Here is a 23,495-nt window from a genome sequence, read left to right as displayed (position 1 = left end):
CCGTTTCTCTGTTTTGTTTTCTTTTTTGCGTGTGTTGAGTGTTTATGCTTTTTGTTACTTCTCAACCCTAACTGAGGTTTGCACTTTTTACCTCCCTCTTTCCTGCTAATGTGTTCCTAATGCTGTCAATTTATTAAAATCGGCTTGCTCCCCCCTCTTTGCTTTTTTTTCGTCTACTTACTGGCTACTCCCGTGCGCTCGGGAGGACTTCAAGGCGTCGGTCGTTGTCCGTGGCATGAACTATGAATTCCGTGTCGGAGCGTTTCACAAACATTCCAAAAAGCTTGCTAAGCAGGTTGAGCTTAAAAACTAGTGTTCAACTCCTCCCACTTCCGACCGTTCGATACGCAATTTCACACGCACTCTGAGTACCATCATTCACTCGTCGCTCCTCCGGCTGTACATGTGTATCTGGAATAAGTTGTGTGTCGCTAATCATAAATAATTTACTGCTTTCCTCTACCGGCCTGCTGCTACGAATATATTCGGTTTTAGTTGGTAGTAATACGCTGTACACTTTTTACACGGGGCGCCTCAAGGGGCGAGCGCCTGCTCAGTGGTAGAGCCAGTTCGCCGGGATCAGGTAGTCCTTGATGGCGTACAGCGACTTGGCGTACCAGTGGATGCCCTCGTGGCGCGGCAGGCTGAGGCTGTCGGCGGCACTGCTCCGCTCGAAGAGTGCGCCCAGCTTCTGCGCGACCCGGTACGGCAGGAAGCTCCAGTGCGCCACCGTCTGGCTGTCGATGAGCGCGTAGCAGGACGCGGCCACCCGGTCCACCACGATCGTGCCCTCGCGCGTCAACGGCGCGTACACCCCCGCCGCCAGCGTGGCCGATATCCGGTGGACGCGCCGTGGCTCCAACGTCCCATCCGCCGCCTGTACCAGCACGTGGTCGCCCTCGCGCACCCGATCGGCGAACACGAAGCGCGTCTCGGAGCGCTCCCGGCGCCACACCATCACCAGGTGGGCGGGCGTGACGTGCAGCAGCGCGCCACCCTCCGCCTCGATCGTCACGAACTCGCGCCGCTGGTGCGTGTCCCGGTCCATGAACATCAGCACCTCGCTGAAGACCGTGTGGCCGGTGGCGTCCACCGCCTGCACCCGCTCGCCGATCCGCAACTCGCTCAGCTTCCGGTGCGCGCCACTCTCCGTCAGGACGGTGCTGTCGCCGGTGAAGCAGCCGCTCGCGTGGTTCGCCTGCGATGAATCTGTCGATCGAAAAGGAGAAAAACAAAATGGACACCCGGTTAGCGTATTGCTTTCTGAACGGGGAAACAGAACATCCTAGAACCGAACGGGAAACGCCGATCAATAACGACCAACCGAGCGGTGATTACGGGGACTACCAAAGGTAAAAAGCACTGCCAGGACCCTGCCTAGGTTTCGGGATCGGTACAATGCAGCCGCCAAACGGCAACAAAAAAGGCGCCATGCTGTGGTTAACATACTTTACTATCTATTGATTTATTGCAGCCCCGAACCTGGGATCCCGCGATCCAAATAACGTTCCTTTGCCCTCTCTCTCTCTCTCACTCACTCTCTCCTTCTCTTCCGTTGATTCCTTTGCGGTCATCGGGTCTCGGAGTGTCGATTCATCCCGCCGCAAGGAAAAGCCACGATCCAGGAGAGGTGAAGACGAAAACAATATCCAAAAATCGTTCCCACCACTCGCTTCGTTGCCGCGTCCCGTACGTTTGCAGCTTTCCTTCTTCTTCTCTTCTCCTTCTACCTTCTCGCACCGCCCCCGGGCACCGTTCGGGATTGTTGGTTGCGGCCATTGTTGAGCTTTCCGAATCGAAAGGTCGATCGCCGGGGAAAGATCCGTAAATGTGGCATCAATGGCGGCAGCATCACACAAACTGTGGAACGGTTTCGAGGCTAGTTTTTTTATCTTCCTGCTCTGCTTCTTCTCCTTTTTCTTGTTCTTCGGTTCAATTTGATGCTATTTGAAGGGGGAACTGCGTCTCGGGAGGATCGGGAAAGTTATCAGCCTGACGGAATGGTGTTGCCAAAATGGACGCTTAAGGTTATTTTTCGCGAACCATTTTATCATGCTTCAAACTGGTTGAAATCTCTCACCTCCTTTTTTACGGCCACAATTTCCATTCCGTCCGTCAGCTCGTCTGCCAGTTCCAATTCTATGCATATCAATTCGCTGGTTCGATAAATTTCCACCACAACGAGGACACGGCGAGCTGGCTGATTATACCCCATGCACCATTGCGGCCATTTAATCATACTTAACTTGCACCGCGTGTGTGGGGCGCGAAACTGCCCGGCCGAAAAATCAACCCGCCAGCACTCCGAGCCGCCCCGAGTGGCCCATGGGAGCCATCAATTTTGCGCTTAAGCGTCCCATTTGTCAAATACCATTGCCAACGCCATGCAACGGAACCCTTGCAGCTGGTTCGATGCTGGAGCTGAGCTGGAGTGCCCGACACAGAAGATGGCTGATTGATGACCCCACGGGGTCTCCCCATGTCACGCAGGAAGGCCCTCATCAATTTCATCAGGGGCCGTTGCAGGCCAACCATCGGCCACGAAGATAAATCTTCGCACCCAAAGACGTACGTAAACACACACACACACACACGCGCGCATGGGCATCAGGAAATTAATTTGATTCCGATATCGTGGGAGCGCAATTCGCCGCAAGTTTGCGCAAACGAAAGTGGATCTTCGGCGTGTTTTCATTTCGTTCTCTCCCAGCCCCTTTTACGCCGCCTGCATCGGGATTCGTTTACTAAAACGATCGCACGTACGATCATTATCATAATACCGAAATAAATTAAATAATACCGAAAACATGAAAATAAACAACCGTCCGACAGCCGAACGGCCCGACGCTCGTCGCGTGTGAACTGTCACAGGGCAATCCGAGTGCTTCCTGCGCTGGATCGCCTCGAACGGCGTCGTATTTATTTATGTTTGGTCCTGTGCGCTGCCATCGACTCAAGCGCGTTCTGTTTCGGATTTCAATCCCCCGACACAGCTGACCGACGCCATGGGAGAAGACGCTTGTGTTTGATGTCGGGCTCGGGGACGCCTTTTTTCAATCCACACTGCCCGAAGGGGCCTCCGAAAAGACGACCGTCTCTTATTCCCCTCCAAGGAATCGGTGACATGACTTTCATTTGATCGTGTGTACGCGTGTGTGTGTGTGTCGCAACCATTATCTCGTTATTAAAAACGGATAAATGATGGCATAAAGAGCCGAGCTGACAGACGCCAAACTTCGAGCACACTCCCTCACCCCCTGTACTCCTTTCTTCTTCCCCTTCTTTTCGCTTCCTCTCGACAAAATGTTAAACTTTGACAGCGACTAACCATAAACAACGCTAACCCACGGGCGGCGCTGTCACCCGATATCGAAACCCCGCGGCATCCGCTCGGTGTCACTGGAATGTGAACCGTGCGGTGGTGAAGCTCGATATGATTGTACGCAGAGACACACAAGCACACACACACACACATATGATGTGAACATTTATACGGGAAAACGAGGAAACACTAGCCGGTAGCCACAGGTATTTCAGAGGTTTCCCGCGTGGCCCGTTCGTCGCTTGCTGGTGCATTGAAGTCTTTCCTTCTGCGAGCGAACTTGCGCGACAATGGTGAGGCAAACGCGACTTAAGAATGAGATAAAAAGCGCGATCGTTTGCCGACCGGAAGGATTCGTTGTCACGAGTCGAACCACGGTTGGACTGCTTATTTTGCATATTTTGTTCCTATTTTTTCATCGGATTTTTTCAATTTTATTAACCACACTTCCTGTGCGTGAATGTGTTTGCCCAATATCGCGCCAAAACCGGACGACAACCCGCCAAATAATGGGGATGAAACCATTTACTTTATTGCCACCGACAAACAAAACACCCCGCGTGCAGCCAAACTACTGAAGTGACAAGACGGAAAAGGACGTATCCAAACAGAAGGCAACCCATCGGCCGAAAACTGTCCAAACAAGCACCACACGAATTGGTTGGTGGACATTAACCAACCTAGCCGAAGAAGAATCGACAGAAAAACAGGCCGTAGAAAAGGAAGAGCGAAACAAAATGGCAATCGAGAGGCTGGCATGAGTGAGCAAATGTCTAAATGCCCAGCGTTGTTCGAACACCGCTCTTCCGAGGCAACAGAGGCGCATCCGGGCAAAAGGTTGTCCGTTTGGTTGCGGTTACATTTCTGTTGTTGCTCGTTCCTCGCATCTTAGCTTTTGCCAGCAGCGAGAAAGATCCTTCGCAGTGGAAAAAGGAAACCGACCGCCGAAAGGGCCACGAGAAAAGTGCCTCCGACGAGCACACGGTGAAAAACATGGTCCGCAATGTTTGCCTTGTCCTTTCTCTGCGAGCCCGAAAATCCGACCGAAGAGGGGCCGGCTCTTGATCCGCCGCGGGCCGTAAACACGTGAGAGCGTGATCAAACACCTGAACAAATCCGGGCATCCGGGGAAAACGCTGCACGCTAAAGTCTGAACCTGAGGGACGAGAGCTCAGCAAATAATCCCTCCCGGCCGGACCATGTTGTGTGCATTTCGACGCTGGGCTGCTGCTGCTCGTTACTCGAAGGAAGGCACGTCGGAGGTTTGCTTGTCTTTCGCAAAGCCAATCCTTTTTCGTGCGCCCGGCAACCCGGCGAAAAGTTTCACCCAAAGCCGGATAATATCATTAGGAAATTAATTTTTCCCTCCGACCGGCTAAAGGAATGCTCGAGTCGAGTTGATTAGCCAGGCCGGGATTATCCGCGCCGGGATTTTGAGCGCTCAGCCCTCGGAGGCACTGACTTTAAGCCACTCGAGCTCGAACGTGAAGTCGGGATGTTGGCAGGTACGCTAAGAGTGGCGGCTAGGGTTTTCCCCCCGTCAATCTTGACCGCACTGGTCGAAGAAGTCGAAGGAGCAAGGAATACAAGGACGGGCAACATTTGCATGGTTAGCTTACAAAGCTCAGCATCGCATCATAAAACGCATCATCGTTGGCACGATCCGTGTGCGGTGCACGCTTTCACTTGCTACGATTGGCCGGGACCGAGGGACCAGAGAGAAAGAGAGATAGAGAGAACGGATCTTACAGCACGGGTGCTGTAAGAACGAACTCATGGCCGGAGCAGTGGTTTTTAATTAAAAAGCTTGCCAAAAAGCAGCGAAAGAACCGGGAAGATAAATTAAAACACCGCAACATATCCGCCCCAGTCGCGGAGAAACCTTAATACACAAACACGCACTCACACACACACACACATGCCCAGCAAACGCCATTTCGCGTTCGCTGCGTTGTTGCGTGCGAAGGTTTTCCTGAGCTTCGTTGGTTTTGTTCCACGATGTTTTCTTTCTTTTCTCCCCTCGCCCATTCTACCGCTTCACGACGATGGAAACGGCACCGGCCTGACGGCTGATGGCTGGCGAAAATAATAATCATACTTTACCATCAGCAGGCGACTGCTGCCGACGAGCACCACACGATCGCAACGAAATGGTGGCCGATAGTGGAAACCCCCCGACGGTGGGCAGGGATCCGCGACGAACGGGCTCGAACCATTAAAATTATAACCATCCAGAGCGCTGGGCCTTAACAAGGATGCTTGGGTTCTTGGGGCGGGAATGAGTGGAACGGATGCCTGGTATGCAGGCGATGCAGGTGCAAGGGAAGCGCACGGAAATCTCCGGAGCACAAAATCGACGAAATCGACTCCGAAAGCTAACGCTAGGTGAGAGGAACGGGCACAAGGGGATGACACGCTGTGTTCGCGTCGAGAATTAACAAGTTTCTCGTTAGCCCCGTTGCTCGTTGGCATAGTTTCGCTGTACGCCGACTTTCTCGTGTTCTACAGCCGGCAATTCTCCACCGCAGGCAGGCAAAGGGCGATGAGAAAGAAAATACATACACCTTGAAACGCGGAAAACGGGGCGTCAACTGGACGGCGATTTGCATTCATCAGGACCGGGCCGGGCCCCAACACCATCGAAGAATCTCCCCGAGGTGCCCGGGACCTAAAGTACAGGTTACGCGCCGAGCTGTCGAAGGTGCGCGAAAGCTGACGCTTTCGGCGTAAACTCAATTACGGTTCGGAGCTCCTTTTGCTTGTCTTATCTGCGAGGGTCTGCTGATCGCAAAATGAGCATACACCTCAGTCGGATCAAGTGGGTTTTCCATGACGTGGTTATTCTTAAGCTGTAGTGATTCCTGATGCCTTTTGATGCTTATTTCTTGAGGGTTTTTTGTACTTCCACACAAATGGGTATTTGGTGAAAAACTGTATAAAACGCAAATCCAATCACAATCAATCTTCATACTTGACAAGAAAAGATTTTACAGAACCGTAGCAAACTTCTCTAAAAGAGTTGTGTGATTCAGATTCAGATTCGTTACGTTTTAGAGATTCATCAACCGATGAAAAGTGATGAGCAAAAAATGGGTAAAGTGACCCCCTGTTTTTTTGGTCGCATAATCCACGCCAATGAAAGAATCATGGAGATTCGTGAAAGATACACGAAAGATTCAAGAAGATTCATGAAGGTTTCGAAAGATTCATAAACGTTTGAAGATTCGAATCTTAAAAGATTCATGAATCCATCTGAATGAATCTTAGGAGAAAGATTCATATGAATGAATCTCTTCAAAAGATTAATAAAGTACAACACTATTCTCTTATCGTTCGGTAACATTTAACTTTCTCGGTAATTAGTCGAATTTTACTTTTGCGAAACGTTTTTTCCATATCTAGGTATATTTCTAGTAGTTTTCCGGGATTTTTAAGTTTTTCGGGGGATGCATATTCGCCTCCGGAACTCACCTGACTTGACGGAGCAGTGGATGTGGTTGCGGCTCTCGTAGAACACCCAGTCGAAGCCGGCCTCGACCGCAAGCCGGGCCAGCATGCCGATTTTCGAGCGGTCCTTGTCGGACGTCATGATGTCGACCGCCCGGCCCTCGTAGTGCAGCGACTCGGGCGCGTGCATGTGGTCCTCGTCCCAGCCCTCCGTCACCATCAGCCGGAGGCCGGGCCACTGGTTCATCACCGACACCGCCAGGATGTTCAGCTTTTCCTTGCAGCGCTACACGGGAAAAGGAAGAGAGAACAAAAAAACAAACGTTAGTACTGGCCGACGGGGTGCGTTAATTAAATTATCCCGCGATGACGCTAATTATTTGTCAACAAGCTAATACCCATAAACAAGCGCTGGTTGACTAGCGAAACGGCAGCGGAAGCAACGGAACAGGGGGAAAGAGAAAAAAGGGGGAAAGTAATTCAAGCCAAACCAATCCTAGAGGCGCGGATCGTCGCGATCGGGTTTGAGAGTGATTCGAAGTGACGGCCGGAGTGTGACGGACATTCGGTCCGGAGCTAGGAGCCTTCTTCCGTCATCCCTAATGAGCGCGGCGTCGGCGTAAATTAAACGCGTCCCCGAGCCTTCGAGAAATCCATTTACCTCGACACCGGGAAAGCGATCGACGCCGATTGCAATCAGCCGTCCGACCTCTTCGCTCGGCACCTCGCAACGCGCGGGCAATTTCGCGAAAACTAGTTATCGCACATTTTATCACCACACAGGGAGCGCTTTTCCTCGCCTCAACCACCTCCACTCTCCCTCCCCTCTCGACTGTTTACATTGGGTACACGTGCAGGGACGTCGTCGTCGACGGTGCAAAATTAAACGAAGGAAAATGGACACACCACGGCGAACCAGGCCGAAAGGGAGTCGCTACAGAATCGGAGGTCCGAAAGCGGGTAGCAGCGTACAAATGCGTCTCATTTGCATTCCTCGCTTACGCCCGGGCCCCAAGCCTGCCATCATCGACCTGATTAATGAGGTGCGTGTAGTGATAAAAATAAAAATTAATCTTCCCAACCCGAAACCGATCGTTTGTCGTTGTACGCCGGGTGCGCCCGGAGGGCTTCTGATGGTGTGTAATTTTCTCTCACCTCCGCGCGCACACCATTCCGCGACAACGGGAATACACGGCGCACGGCGGTGGTGGACGTTATCAGCGAGGGAGCTGCGGTGGAGGCTGATGATGATGATGATTATGATGATTACTTCCTTCGGTCTTCATCGGCGCGAGATTGATCGAGTGGTGTTTCAACTCCTTTTATTTTTCCCCCACCCATCCGATCGGGAGATCGCGTTGGAAATGAGAAAGGAAAACGATCGCCCCAGTCCGTGCGTGCGTGTGTGTGTGTGTGTGTGCCGATAATGAAGATGAAAGAAAAAAGACCTCGCCACCAACACCGCGTGTTGTAATGAAATTGTAGTGCTTCGCGGCTTTTCGCCCCGAAAACTGAAACAAAGTAAGCGAAACCGTTTAGGGCGCGAACGGGTTCCGCGAAGCGAAAGCGAGAAAAATGTGATTAAATAAGCGAGCTTTCGAGCAGCGCCATTTTCCATCCCTCCCCCCCCCCCCCCCCCCCTTTCCTCCTCCTGCAATCCACGCCATCCAAACCAGCACGAGAGGAGAGGGAGAGGAGAGCTCGATCGCTTCCCGCGGGACGCACTCCAGTTTCGATCACTTCGCTTCAGGCACGTTCGTTTCTTTAATGTTGCGCGTCGCGCTGTTTTTATTTCAACATTTTAGTTTCCTTTTTTTCCCTGCGTCGCCTGTTTTTTTTTTCGGGAGGAAATCAAAATGGCTCCACCTCGTCGCGCCGTCGCCGTCTGGGAAAGGCGTGGCCTACAGCGCTTGTGGCGCTCCGCGAGCAGAAAACGGACAGCGAAACGTAACGAACGGAACCTCAAAACGGACAAAAAGTGTGCCCACACACACACACACGCACACATACATACACCGGTTGAGATGGGCGCGATCGCGAATAGCACAGGGCCGCGAGCTAGCGATGCGTAGACGACGCCGAACCGCAGGTGAATCCACCGTTAGGTTAGGTTGGACTGGAGGTCTCGGTGCGTACCTCGGATTCGAAGGCCTGCTGTACGACAGCTGCCGCCATGTCTTCTTTGGGCAGCCCGAAGAATAGTTTCTCCGACTTGTGGGAACGAAAATGAAACAGTCTGGCTGTGAAAACAGATCGGTTTTGTGTTGGTTGGCGTTGAGCGCAGGTAAACCGAAAATACCGCCAGAACCATTAGGAATTCTTCACAGAAACAATCTCCATCGCTTGTTGTACGCGTACCACATATCTGCACACGTACAAGACATTACGCATTCCATCTCGAATGAAACCAAAGCTGCATTAACTTTGAGTTGAAGAAATTGTGGATGGACCAACGATGCTACTTCGTGCTGAAGTAGCTTGGCTTCTCGGAAATCGAAATGATTCTCGAGCGATGCTGATTACATTCGCCGAAAATTGGCAAACTAAAATCGCTCATCCAATCGGGGAGGGCCCTATTACTCATTCTGGTAATAGCTGTCATTCGTTATACGACTCAAGCGACCATCCCACTAACCACTGTGCCTGATGAGAGTGTTCGAAAACAAAAGCATTCTTCAACCATGAGTCGTTCCCGTCAGCCACGGAATGCGCCAGCGGAAGTAACCGTTCGCCTCTTGGGCCGCCATTTTGTTCAACCTCAGCAGCCACGACCGCAGAAGACAAAGGAAAGCAACGGAAACCCATCAAAATCGTTCACTACCAAACCAGCTTTCACCGTCTTCGGCGTCATCAACGATCAACGAGCTACTAGAACGATCCACGATTCACGATTGATCGTCTCCATGCCATCTGTTTGCGTGTCTGTGTGTATGTGTGTGTGTTCCAAGACGAACCAAAAATTCCTCAGCACAGCGACGAACGGTTGAAGAAGAAAAGCCTCAAACGCTAAATTAAAATTTATGTTTGTGTATATTTATGCCGTTTTGTTGGAAACACATCAAACTAGGGGTTTTGCCTCGGTGTACCTTTTTTTCCCCGTTCCGGTTGCCGTTTGTGACGCTTCCCGCCGAGCCAAGAGCGAGAGTGGAGGAAAAAATCGTTCGGAAAATCGGACCCCTCCGTGCACCTTGGACTGCCCGCCTTTTCCAAAAAGCAAGCCCATTTCCGGACGTCGCACGAAACGTTCACTATTTATTTTCTCGGACTTTAATGGGTGGAACCCTTATTTGCTTTCCTTGCGGCAATTCCATTTCTACAGGGCTCGTTTTCTTAATCGTGTCGAAACTTTTCGTCACAGATGTCATATTAGCCCGGCTAAATGTTGTCACGCCTGTCACGCCGACCGACCAGAAAAACCTGACCAAAAACCCCCGGGTGAATCCTCCCGCGGCGCTGACCTCGGGTTTTCTTGGCTTTCGGCTTTACGGTCGCTCTTTCAGCCTGCCTGAAGAGATCGCAACGCCCTTTCCCCTTCTGGCTGCGAAAGACAACACGGCTTCGGGCGGGCGTTCCGGAGCGCTGGTAATTGGATGCCGCTGCGGTTCGATTCTCGGTGCGGGATTCTTTCATTTTGCCTTTCGAACTTTTTCTTCGTGCGTTCGTTCTGCTTGGTGGACGCCTTTGCGCTGTATGTCGGGGGTTTTTCTCGGAATAAAAGCTCGCCGGAAACCGAAGCACGGATCTGAAATAAGAATCCGCTTCGAATTGACTTCGCCACCGCCAACTCCGGCCCGCTCTCCGGAGGGGTGTTTGTTTTGAAGGCTACCGTAGACCGTGGAATCGATTCCACTGTGTCGCCCGGGAGAAGAAAAAGGCCACCATTCCCCGCTCTCCCCTCTCCACTCCTTACCATCCCTCGGTCCCTGATTTCGGTTGGTACAATTTGGTACGGCGTCTAAATATTTGGATATACGTGCACATCCCTGTCCTTGGTCCCGGTCCGGCGATCCGAAGGCCAACACCGGGAACCATAGCCGTTTCTGTGTGTCCCTCGAGGTAATGCCTCCGGGGACCTTGAGACGGAAAAGGGACTGCGGGGACTTTGAAATGGATTTTTTGCAGCTGACTGCACGCTTTGACAGATTTTCTGCCAGCCTCAATCACCTTGAACCGGCCATTCTGGGCAAGTAGGTGGTGCGTTTTCTGGGAAGTGTGCGAAAATGTCGTCGATCTCTCCGTTTTTTTTTTTGCGGTTTACCCTGAGGCAGATCTTTTTCCGTCCATAGAAGCATGTTTTGTGTTCCGATGAAAAATGATCCTCGGCAATCGAGAACAAAAATCAACCGCCCTCTATCCCCCTCGGGAGGTGGAAGCTTTTCGTAGCTCGTTTTTCCTTCGATTGCACTCCAACTCAACGGAAGCTTTGGACTTTGTTTCCAAACATTCAACTGTTTACCAAACACTCACTAAGGTGCTTCCCCGCGGCGCGAAGGAACGACTCAAAACAGGCTACCCTTTTTTTTCCCAGGATAACGCGCCCTCGCTAATGGGCAGGGGAAATTTACACCCGCTTGTTAATTTTCCCTCGTTTGTTTGAGCAGCCAGCGCCCTTCCGGAAGGCGATTCCGGACTCGCCCGAGGTCCCATTCCTCCCCGACTCCCTCCCCGTTTCGGGGTGTGTTCTAGAAAAGCAAACCATCAAAACCGTACGGCTTTCCCGCCCTCGGCATTTTCCTCCTAATTATGTTTGCCAAGCCGTTTCAGTTGCGCAAAGGATCGCCGTTCGGTGGACGCTTCCAATTAGCGAGCAGAAGCCGCCTCGGCTACCGGCTCTTTCCGACACATCCTGCCACCATTAGGTAAAAACCTATTCGTGCAAGCAAACAGGACCAGCCCCATCCATTGTACTCCATTGACCTTTGGTGTGGCGCTATCCGTTCGCGCTTTTGTGGAGCTTTGTTATCCCATTTGTCTGTGTCAACAAACAACAACAGCGACGGCTGTCGACGGTGCAACAATGGAGGTAGCCGTAAAAAAGGTAGCCGAGAATCGGGACGTGAGTGAGTGATTTGTGTGCGACCACACCCCACACAACCCCCCACTCACCCGGGCGGCGGGCGACATTTCAAAGGAAGGAAGGCAGGCAACCTCCTTAAAAGCTGATGGGAATTTTATTAGCCGCGATTGCTGCCCGACCCGGTACTTGCGTGTGTTTGATTTATTCCTCTTCATCCCACTCGAGGTGAATCGAAAGAAGAAAATAAAAACAACCGCACTCCGGAGAGACACAAAACCCACTAAACCGGGAGCTTATTTGGTAATGGTCCGCGCGATAACGTACACCTTCAGGCCCCGTTTATGTGTGCATGTGGGAAAGTGTGTGCGGCCTTTGATGTGGCAAAGGGATTACTAGCGCGATCGGGAGGATTTATGCCGCCCCCGGTAGCTCGGACCACGAGTGAAGTGGTGCTGTCAAAATATTTCGTCAACCGTGCGTGCGTTTTAATCACCTCGGCACGATCTCCTCGAGCCGCGGGTTCGTCGTCTGTACCGTTCTCCACCAAATCCACCATCCAAATCTCTCGAATGTTGTTATATTTCCCTGTCCCATTCTCCGGCAACGGGAGCAACAACAACGTCCTACTCGCAGCATCTTATAACGACCCTTCCGAAGAAGCTCGCACGAACAAGAAACGAACCAAAACCACGGTGTGTCACGAGAGCGCGTGTGCGACAAATTCCGTCCCGACCCGAAGCGAAGACCCCAAACCGACAACAAATCGGGTAACCGAACCATCTCCACGCCTTCTCCACGCTTCGCATGATAAATGGGATGCCCGACCGTGAGCTTTACCAGAGTGTCATTTCACGAAATGTCAAACCGCGTACGGGCGGGCCGGGGCAGGCCGAGGGCAAGCAGTTACCTTTTTTCTTGTCCCGCTTTTGCCCCACCTCGTAGGTCCTTTCGGAGCGAAGTGGACGGGACCGGTGCAAAGGCGACGAATTAAAAAGAGATAAGTATTAAATTACATCGCATTAATATAACTCACTTATTTTGTCATTTCAAGCTCACCGGCTCGAACCCCGCCCGAGTCAAGGAGGGGGGTGGGGAAGGGCGGCCCGGGGGTTTCGGTTCGGTTGTCTTGTGTCGCCAAGCAAGCTCTCGAAACCGCCACCGCCTGCTGGCGTTGTCATTGTTTGAACCTAAGTAGTGTCATCGTGTGGCCGGTCTCACCTTAAGCACACACATCCATCATCGACGATGGCTCCGGGGAGGGGGGTAGTAGGGGCGTGGGCCACTCAGGTAGTGGCAAGCAGTGGGCCATTAAGTGATGTCACGGTGGGCCACAAACGGAGAAAACGGATCGCAGTTTGCGCAAGGTGAGCCACAATGCGGTGCAGAGTGACATTTTTCAGGTAATCGTACACTTGACTCGAGGAGGATCAGCCGATTATACTTGTTTAGTGTTTGCGCTATAATTCAATTGTACCGGGGATGGGTGGCCCCGACAATAAGGAAACTCAAAGGCTAGAAATTCCACACGCATGATTGGTTTCATAAAATGTTGCACAAACAAAGTGATGTGCGTACTGAGTAAGAATGAATGATTGAGTTGAATCTTACTAATGGATGATTGATTTAAATCCTGAAGAGGAGAGTTTTTGTTACTCTCTTTTTATTTGAATCCTTAACAGGGAGTCGAATCCCAAAAGAGAGAATGAGTAAATAAAAGAGTAACTAGTCGTCATAGCGATTCGAATCCCAAGTGAAGATTTGAATCCCAAGAAGAGATTCGAATCCCAAACATGGATTCGTATCCCAAGAGTGAGTAAAAGAGTTGCTAGTCACCATAGAGAGTTGAATCTTAAACTGGGATTCAAATCACAAATTGGGATTGGTACGATTTTTAAATATCCATTCTCCTTGATTTACACTCAATTATCCGCTTAGCCTGTCGTTTAGATTTAGGTTCAGGTTTACATGTTGGGTATTTCAGAACATCAACTGATGTTTAACCAATTATTGTTTGGAGAAAACATTAAAATACCTGATGATATGCAGCTTAAAATTAACCGTAACGATGAAGAGCTATCGAAAACCTTTCCTTTTTCCATAACTCTCAGCTCCTCCACAAAATCAAAGAAACCAGCACCAATTAACTACAAAGTAGTCCTTTTGTGACCTTTGTTTACGCGTCGACGATTAATGGCGCAGAATGGTTCCGCTTCCCGGTACCACCCGGTGCGGCCAGGAAGGAAATTCCGCTCCTACCTGCGACAAAAGGGGGTTCGCTCGAGTGGCGCAAGATGGAAAAATTATGATTAAAACTGTAATCTTATATAATACGCGCAACTGTTACGCCGACCGCCATCGACGCCAGAGTTAATCATCTGCCCCTTAACGGGTTCCGTGCCGACGTCGATTGCAATCGCAGGAAGAAGATACGCCGCCTGGTGCCGGTTCCCCACACGTTTGCTGCTTCCTTGTGGTGAAAATGCGCACACACACACACGCACTCCCTCGACCGGATCGGGTTTCCATCGAACCACGCACACCGGATGGTGATGATCGATAGATTGATCGTCCCCCCCTCGAAAACTCTCTCACCTCCGAGAGCACCCTCTCCGAGTCCCGATGGTGCTTTGACCATGGGGCGCAAAAAAGGGGCCATCGCTGACGACCTCCCGCGAGGGCAGTGAGGCAGGTTAGTGTGGCCCGCTTTCGAGCGGCGGCCGGAATCCTTAGAAGCGCGGTGCGCTGAGTGCGGATATTGGAAACCGAGCGGCGCAACAGGGCCGCCACGGAGGAAAGGATCCTGTATCCGGAGGATACGGCGTAATAGGATACAGGGCCGGCTTTGCGATCGCAGGGGGCTCGATATCGATACCCGGATCGATGCCGATTTCCCGGACTCACATCACATCTCGCACCCAGACGGGCCCGGGGTTCGCATTACTCCGGGCGCGGAGTTGACGTCTCCGGGTGAGCCTTTTTGATTTCCTTCACATTTTAAGCATTTTTTCTCTCTTTCTCTCTCTTTCTCTCTCTTTCTCTCTCTTTCTCTCTTTTTATTGTAACTTTTTGCCGGCCAGGAGTGAAATTTGTTCGTGGCCAGGAATGCGACACATTTTTGTGGTAACCGCAGCAGCCACACACACACACACCGTACACGCTTTCCAACTGCTGACTTCTTCCGACACACGATTAGATTACCAAAGCCGAACGATTACAAGCTCTTCAACCTCCCCCCCCCCCCCCCTCCCTGACTTTTGTCTCTTTGCCTTCTTTTCACCCGTCCGTTTAGGCAATACAAATGCAATCCGCCAGAAGGTTAACGAACATGCATCCGCAGCACGGTGTGCTTCTTTTTTTACTCCTCCCTGCGTGCACCGTTTCCCGGCCGGAACGTTTGCAAACATACGTCCATTGCAACGCGCATACGTACCGGGAATCATGCCGCAGATCGGCGCATTAGCTGCTGCTCATGTACGATTACCACCGAGTGGCTGTCGAGAGGCCCGAACCGGTCGAAGCTGGCGGAAAGACGATCGCGACGGACGATCTTGTTCGATTTAAGTCTCTTATTTATGAGACAACGAACCCCACACGGCAGGAGCGGTTCGGGGTGCAGCCGGCGTGCGCTTGGCTGGAGGGTTTCTGTGCGCACGGTGAGCTTAAGTCGCCGGTTAAGATGGACAAGATCCGGCGACCGTTCAGTGGAAGAGGTGCTTTATGCGTAGTGTCCAAATAGCGTTATGTTTGATTAAACATGTGGATAAAGGTTAATCGATTTCGAGGTCTTAAACGCTTGAAGTCTTCCTGCAAAGGATTACAGGGGGGAAAACCTTCAATTGATCGTCTCTTTCTTGTTCGAAAGTCCGCAAAATAAAACGCTTGTCTTCGACGGGCGTTCGCCAACGTTAATCCGTGGTTGTCTTTGCGGACTTAAATGGTTGTTTGTACACGTGTCAGTTAGGCAACCGTGGATCCACTACAGGACGTAAGCATTAATGTCACCCAATAAAATGCTCCTCGTAATGCTCCTCGAGTCGTTAATCTACTGTATTAGTAAAGTAATTTAACGACGCTATTTTTAAATGCTCAAAAAAAAATGTTTTTCCGAAACGTTATAATTCTACAATCTTTAAGGATATTAAAAACCGAGTAGCTGCCAGCAACCGGACAGTTTCCAATTACTTTTGGTGTAAAGTAGTTTTGGTGTTATTTTATTGTTTCTTCTCAATCGGACCTTCCTTCCTCCGTTGGTTCAGTGATTGGCCGTGACGAATCGAAACTGCGAGTTGTTTATGGGAAGCTCTTGTGCTAAAATGTGCTTCTCCCTCTTCGCCCGAAGGATTGACTCCATGGGAAATCTTGCTCACCCCGTTCCGATTCCTCGACATTTTTCCCGTCTCCCAAGACCTCATGAGAGTTGCATAAAATAGCACCGGATGAAATGCGACCGGACCGCAACATTGTGCACCGTTCGGAACCGAGTGATCGCACATCTTTGCTTCATCTTTCGACTTGTTCACGCAGCACATCCTTGCCATCGCTTACACTGCTGTAGCACTCTGCCGAAAGCTGTTTGGTTCCTTCCTACTGCGAAGGCAGCGACCATTTTCTACTTCCTACCGGTACGATCGCCGCCCTGCAATCAGTGGGTTGCCGATCGTTCGTCTTCCTCAAAAGGGGTTACCCGAAGATGTAGAACACGATCTGTTCCCTCCCACCTGCTCTCCGTGTTCCCGTCCGACCAGCAGGCACGCACGCATCGGCGGCATTGTGTAGTGTTGGCTCCTTTTATCCACCTTCCCGACCCGACGATCACGTTACGATCGAAGCTGCGGCTGCCAAGCGCCAAACCTGCCCTTTTGGCAGGCTTAGGCTTTCGCTTTGTGTAGACATTTTCCCTGGCGTCTGGCGGAGTTGGCAATCGGTTTTCCTTCGATGGATTCCACACTGATGCCGTCCCGCAACCGATCTATGCTCAACGTTAGCGGTGTTATTTTTCCTATTCACATGCCAGGCGGCATTTACCTCTAGGACTGTTTTTAGTTTTTTTTTCATTTCCCCCTAAGTGGGCGCCATTTTCATGCCTTTTAGAGCACCCTTCGAAGAATGTTTTCTTGTAGCTCACCTTTTCGTTGCTTTTAGAGACTCGTGGTGGTACGAAGATGAATCGGAGGGTTTTCCTTTGACCTTCAACAGCATTGAATCCGGTATGAAAGTTTCATGACGCACCAGATTTGGGTAAGCAGAGTGCGGGATGAATAAGAACCAGATGATTCAAGCAGTGGAGAGCCTAATGTGCAACAAATTGCCTTTATGCTTTACGACCCACACATTTGGGGTGGCTTTGAAAAATATTACTATTCGCGCAATGGATCTTTGACAGCAGCTGTTAAAATCCAGGAACCAAGGTACATCACAATATCCGAATCATTTAAACTAACTTACACTTTTCAACACTGTTTCAGCTCGCAAGACACACAGCACTTTTTTAACGTAATCAAAATCCAATCGATTGACTTATAATCGCGACCGTTGGCGCTTTATTGGCCGCCTTCCAATATTATAATTTAACTCCAGCTAGCTCCAGCTTTATCGTTTTACGAGACGTTTGTTTTCTCCTTACCGTGTGCGGTTTCTCGTTTCTTGGTGGCTCGTTTATGGCGTGGTCATTATCGGTTTACAGTGTTTTTATTTTCGTTAACCGGGGCGCACATTCGTCCTGGGCATGGGTCGACCAAAGCGTGTTTGGAGCTTCTTTGTTTTGCGCTCCGCACCAAAACAGCGTCGCTTATAGTGCATACACTCGCTTCGTTTCACCTCCCCCAATTAGCGCCTGATAAATAAACGCGTTTCCCAAAAGGGCACCCTTTGCTGCGTGGCCTGGGAGGTGGTTTGATCACGGTATTTCGGCAGCTCGAGAACTCTGCGTAAATGTGCCCGTGCGGTAAAGTATCCGACCGCCCGCGTTTGGGGAGTATTTTAACGGGCATATTAACTAATTCCCCTTATAGTTTTACAACTCCGCACACAAATACCGCCGAGCAGGTCGGAGCCCGGTGGGGCCATAAAAAGCCAGCGCGACCGCGGCGATGTGCAGTTCACTGGAAAAAGCTCCCAAATACACCGCCGCCCGGCGTGGTCGGGGGAGCAGGTTTGCGCCAAGCAGCGGCCAACATGAAGGGATCTCCCGTCCCAGCACCCGTACGGCAGCGTCCCGGCCACCATAAATTCCATAATTGATTGAATTGGACGATTTCTCGTCGGCGACCGAGATTTACGGCAGCGCTCGGCATTCCAGTCGCCGCCAGCTGCCCCGCGAACGGGAAAAACCCGGGTGGAAAAATAGCACCGGGACACCCGCCCGGCGGGGGGATGCTGGTGATATTTTCGATTTGTTCCGAAACCGTACCGGGCCAGCCGATCGTAAATCGATCATAAACATCGGTGGGGCTGGCCGGCCCGTTTCGGTTCCCGAGGCTCTGCTTTTGCGCTGTTTAACAAACGGACCGTTCCGCCGCGGAGGATCTGTTCGTCGCAACAGCGAGCGTAGCTTAAGCTTTCGCCGATTTTTATTTCGATTTTTATAGGCGCACCATCCCGGATTGTGCTAATGCTTTCGTATCAAAATCAGGTCACAATTCGCCGAAACCCGTGCGGGTGGGCACCCTGCTGGATGGGGCGGAAGGATGCGGCCGTTCCGCGTTGGATCCGTTTTGCTGGAGCGCAAAATTAGAAATCCTAATCCTATTGCCACGGTCTGCTGCGCCTCCAGACGCGGCTGATTACCGCGAGGCAATGAATTTACGATGGCAAAGATCAAGACCGGAGAGAACCATTGGCTTAAGGGTTCGATTTTAATGTCTCTTTACAGCCCTGCAGTATTTTGGGTGAAATTGATCATCAGCGCGCGGCATTCCAGCTCGATCCGAGTGACGCGATTCGACCCTGCTCGTACCCCATTGTGTAACTGTCACCTTACGGCGCACTCATCGGAACGAATGGGTTGTTGACGTTTTCAAATGGCGCACATTAGCAGAGGCTACGCCACGCATTAATGAGTCGCACCCCCCTCCCTCCGACAGCGAGACAAAGTGACAACGTGTCAACGAGCGTTAATCAATGGTAAATTACCACCAAGAAGGTTAGTGTTACTACGAGCCCCTCAACGCCGGCGTGCGGCGAAAGGAACCGGCCCGGTCGGATCCGATTCTAATTGCGCTAATAAATAAATCGCACAGCACACCGGCCAAAAAGGGGGTCACAGTAAGTGAATCGAACGCTGCAGATCGGACGCAAAGTCGCGGCCGCCAAATGGAACTTCTGTCGGCACCGCCACACCGTAGCGAAACGGCGCAGACAGCTCGGCCACCTCGCGGGCAAGTGTCAAAACTATCGACCCCGCCAGCAGCGAGTGCCTTCCGCCGGGGGCTGGCGTTGAGCTCACGATCAAACGCAGCGAAAAAAGGAGCAGACACGCACCAGAGAGCTCGCACGAACGCGCAACTGTCAAATAAAACGGGGAAAGAAAACAACCGATCGCCTGACACCTGAAACAAAGTAGAACCGAACAGGCAGGTATTGTACGGTACTGCGCACAATGCACGGTAGGGGCTTCTTGAGCAATGATTTCCCATCCCCAGGGGCGGTGGAAGGCGGAAGGACGAACCATGGTTGGGAGGCAGGAGGTATGACAGCCGAACAATATGCCAACAAAATAGAAAATAATAAAAAGAGCCGAGTGAGGCGGCAGTTTATGGTTCATTGCACAAATATTTGACATTATCGTACAGCTGTCAAAAGCGACAGCTAAATATTTACGTTCTGAACCAGATTTATTCCTCCTTCTCACCGTTGACTTTCACCATCCTCTCCCGCCTCTCCACCACTCAACCAGCAGACGGCCGACGGACCAAGTGGTTCAACAATGTTATTGTTTCCATGCTCACGTTTCGCTTGTACTTGTCCGTTTTCTTGTCTTTTTAATTACTCTTGTCAAATACCCTACACCGACACCACCGAGAGTGGATCAACAAATTGGTAACGAGATCCGAGTGCCACCCTTTTTCGTCGATCGCTTCAGAGTCTACCGGCGCGTCCTCCCGCCCACCACAAACACCGCCCCCACTGGCCACCGCCAGCCGGGTTTGTTTGACAACGGTTGTTAACAACATTCGCTACAAGTGTTTTTCCCCGGCACTTGAACAAAATGCCCTAACGCCACCCGCGCCCGCCACCCCTGTGCCCGAGGGATGGTGCGGTGAGTGGATTTCTGTGCCGTGACCGACCGAGCTCTCGAGCGGCCGAGGTCCAAGAACGATCGCCCTTCCGTTGGGCAGGAGACGCGCGAAGGTGTTTATGGTAATTTCTACCTCCTTTCTATCTCTTCTCCTGTTTGGCGTAGCTCTCCTGGCACGCAGTCGTAGCTGGAAGGTGGATGCCGTACCACAGCCGCCCCATGGTCGCCAACGACGGGCGTACGGCGAGGACCGCGTTTAAAAGCTTTTCCATTTTCCACAACCCAAGGCTGAAGGAGCGGGAGGCTCGAGCGCGAGTGTTTGGTTTTTAATGATTAAATATTTTACCACGGGCCTGTTTGGGTCCCGTGTGGTAGCTTGGCCGCTTTCGTCCTAGGTCCAGGGTCTATGGTAGCTTTCTCCTTCCACCCCTGTTCTTCCGGGGCTTGCGTTTGCCGAGAAATCGATCAAGCCCGGGCGGTGGGGTGTGATGAAAAGTAAGGCGACCCAAAAAGGTAACCGAGCGCGGTCAGCTCCAGCCGTCCGCGAGTCAACAATGCGCGCCGGCCCGGTTTGTTATTTCATCTGGTTTGCTTTGTTTAAGCTTAAGAGCTTACGGTTTACTTTGAGGCGAATGCGCGAGACCCGGGGAAAACAGCAACGCACACCTTCGACCACAAACCCTTCGGCCCCATCTCGCGGGGTCCGAGGTGTGAGTTTTAATATCGCTCGAATCTAGCGCGTCTTCACTGGAGATGGCATTTCGAATACGTTCGCATTTTCCCAACTCGTGGAGCAGCGGCACCGAGGTGGCATTCAATTGGGGTTTGAGAATTTATTTACATTACACACGCGCCGTTCGCCATCGGCGAAGATCCGCCACTCAGAAGACCTATGCCCGCAGTATAAACAATCGGGCCCGATTGTCGTCGTGCGACCAGATGATGGTCTGGACAAAATCCAGAAACGTCCACCCGATTCGGAAACCAACGTCGAGCCGTCAGTGGTGTTATTGATTTCTCGCGTTCATTAAATTTCCGTCATTTTTTCCCTCGGTTTGACTCCGTCATGCAGCCGTCCGTGAGAAGCGCAAAATGTAGGGCAAACAATGACGAGCCCGAACCGCGAGATGATTAGAAGCCGTTCGGAAATTGAATGGCACAATGACAATTTTGTCCACCAAGCGATTTTTATCGCCGATCTGAGACGCGCGATTTAGGAGAGCGAAAACAGACTGCACTAGAACCTGCTAGAGCTCAAGAGTCGGTGTCTGGCGTCATCGCATTCCAAGAAGCAATTAAAAGCAAAATAAATACATTTCCAAAAGGGACGTTTGATGAAAAGCAGACGATTGTACTTTCGTTATGCGCAACGGATTTGTCCATTCATTCTCCGATTTTCGCTGACATCATCCATTTCGAGCAGATTAGAGGACATGTGGTTTACGCCCCGAAACGAGGGGCCTCTATCGCAAAACTAGCATAGCCGATAATGTAAGACTACGCTATGTAAGACACTAAGATATCGGATCGTGAAATCACTGCGCATCGGGTTGACAGCCGGTAATTTATCAACGGCACGAGCCTCCGGGCTGATGCGGGCCGGCGCACAACCCTGGCCCAAAAGGGTCGTACACACCGGACTACAGGCCCATTACGTTCCCCTCGTACCCCGGAGCTGGCGAGAGCCGATAGGGTTCGTACACGATTCTATTTCCGCTCGAAGCGCGCCCGCTTATCGTTGCAATCGACGTAACTCGCTTCTCGATCACTCTCGCCCTCGACGGGGCTGCAATTCTGCTACATATTTTTAAAACGCGCGTTTGCGCGATTAGATTAGAAACAGCCCCCACCCTCCGCCCAACGGGGCGAAGTCAAAGCCGACCCACCAGATGCAAACCGACACCGATTACATACGGGGCGACGCGAGCTTTCACGATAAGGGCGAACCATTGGCCGAAATGAGGTCGACCTCAATTTCGAGCCTATCGGATTTCGGTAGTTTATCACGATCGAATCGACACCGGTAAGCCCTTCGAGTTAGGCGATAAGAGTCGAGCTGGAATTTGGATGGTCGACTATAGAGGGAATATACGGAGAAGGAATGTTTCCGTGTAGGCATTCCGGCTCGGTGTCGGTGTGCGTGTTTTTATGGGTTCTTTGTAAGGTCCCTAGGGAACGACTCCTGTGCACGTCCCTGGAGGAAAGATTGGGCTCTGTAAAACGATAAATACAGAAGTTGGTCCCATGGAAATGGCAACCCTGAGTTGGTCTTAATGGTTCCTAAACTCTTCCCACCTCGGAGACATTCTGAAAGATACGCGTGCGGCCTTCACACGTTAATGGCCAGACCATTACGAGTCCTTGAGAGCTGCGTCCCTCCCGATGGCGGAGAAAGTTTACCCAACACTGCCTCCGGACAAACATAGTCCCTTTCTGTGAGGCGGCAGCTTCCAGCGGAGATGTTTATGGAAGGTCGCGCCGCTCTCGGAGTACGTCCGAAGGCTGCATTGCTGCTACGTTTCTATGAACCACCGCTGCTGTGTACCCACCTGCGTCATCACACGGTCGGCACCCGTGCCCTCCTCGTCCTTGAAGATGATATCCTTGTTGTAGTTCGTTTCGAGATTGCGGAACTTGCTGTCGTTGCGCGAGATCGCTCCCTCCTGCATGCCGGACGCGGACAGCGAGTTTTCGCTTACGTTCGGCACATGCTGCTTGAAGACCAGCGGCAGCAGCTTCCGCGTCCGCCGCGGCCCCCCAATGCCACGGCCCGGCCCGCACGACTCCACCCCCGGCAGCAGCTGCACCAGGGCGAGCAGGGCCACCAGCAGCAACACAGTCCTCTGGCGCCGGTGAGCTCGGTTGGCCCCGCCGCCAGCCCGCAACCGGGCGGGCAGCTCCTCGTCACACCGCCCCTCCACCCCCACTGGCCCCTCCGACCTTCCGCACTGCACTTCACTGGCGACCGACGCCGACAAATCCATCGCGGTGAATCCCAGCGCGGAAGTGGACCGCCCGGCACTGTTTTCTGTCACCGTTGCTTCCGCCGCTGCCGCACCGGCCGTTGCTAGCATTCCCGTGGGATCCCCGCTCGCACTGTGTCGCCAGCTGCCCATCCTCGCGTCATTGCACAGCGCGCAACTTCGCCCCAGCGTCGACGGCGACGATGGCGTCGGCCTCGGTGCACTCTTCCGGTGCATCCGCCTATCTTTCGGCGACGTTTCGGTCGGGAAACCAAACTCTCCACTTCACTTCACGTCGCGATCGATGTCGATGAGCTCAACTCTATAGCCTAACGCCGCTTTCCCGCCCGATAGCCACACTACCTCGTCGCGATAATCAAACACGTCATGCACACCGGGGGAAGCCGAAACCACACCGAACCCGCCACAATCCACTCCACGACCACTTGCGACACTAGTCGAGGCACACACCTTTGATTACAACTGCTTTTATTCGATAATTGCACGATG

General features: G+C 51.9%; 1 protein-coding gene across 1 annotated transcript; it reads right to left on the bottom strand.

Moving 5' to 3' along the window:
* Positions 1-553: 553 nt before the first annotated feature.
* LOC131284036 (protein hedgehog) lies at positions 554-23,138 on the bottom strand. The gene is made up of 3 exons (XM_058312890.1): positions 22,572-23,138; positions 6,794-7,055; positions 554-1,209 (listed from the first exon to the last, which is right to left on the bottom strand). Exons 1-3 carry the CDS (start codon positions 23,136-23,138, stop codon positions 554-556), a joined length of 1,485 nt encoding a protein of 494 aa, XP_058168873.1.
* Between the last annotated feature and the right edge of the window lie 357 nt (positions 23,139-23,495).

The sequence above is a fragment of the Anopheles ziemanni genome, chromosome 3 (assembly GCF_943734765.1).
Source record: "Anopheles ziemanni chromosome 3, idAnoZiCoDA_A2_x.2, whole genome shotgun sequence".
In the NCBI taxonomy this organism is placed as follows: Eukaryota; Metazoa; Arthropoda; class Insecta; order Diptera; family Culicidae; genus Anopheles; species Anopheles ziemanni.
The sequence above is the reverse complement of the archived record's forward strand: the minus strand, read 5'-3'. Positions and strand labels throughout refer to the sequence as shown.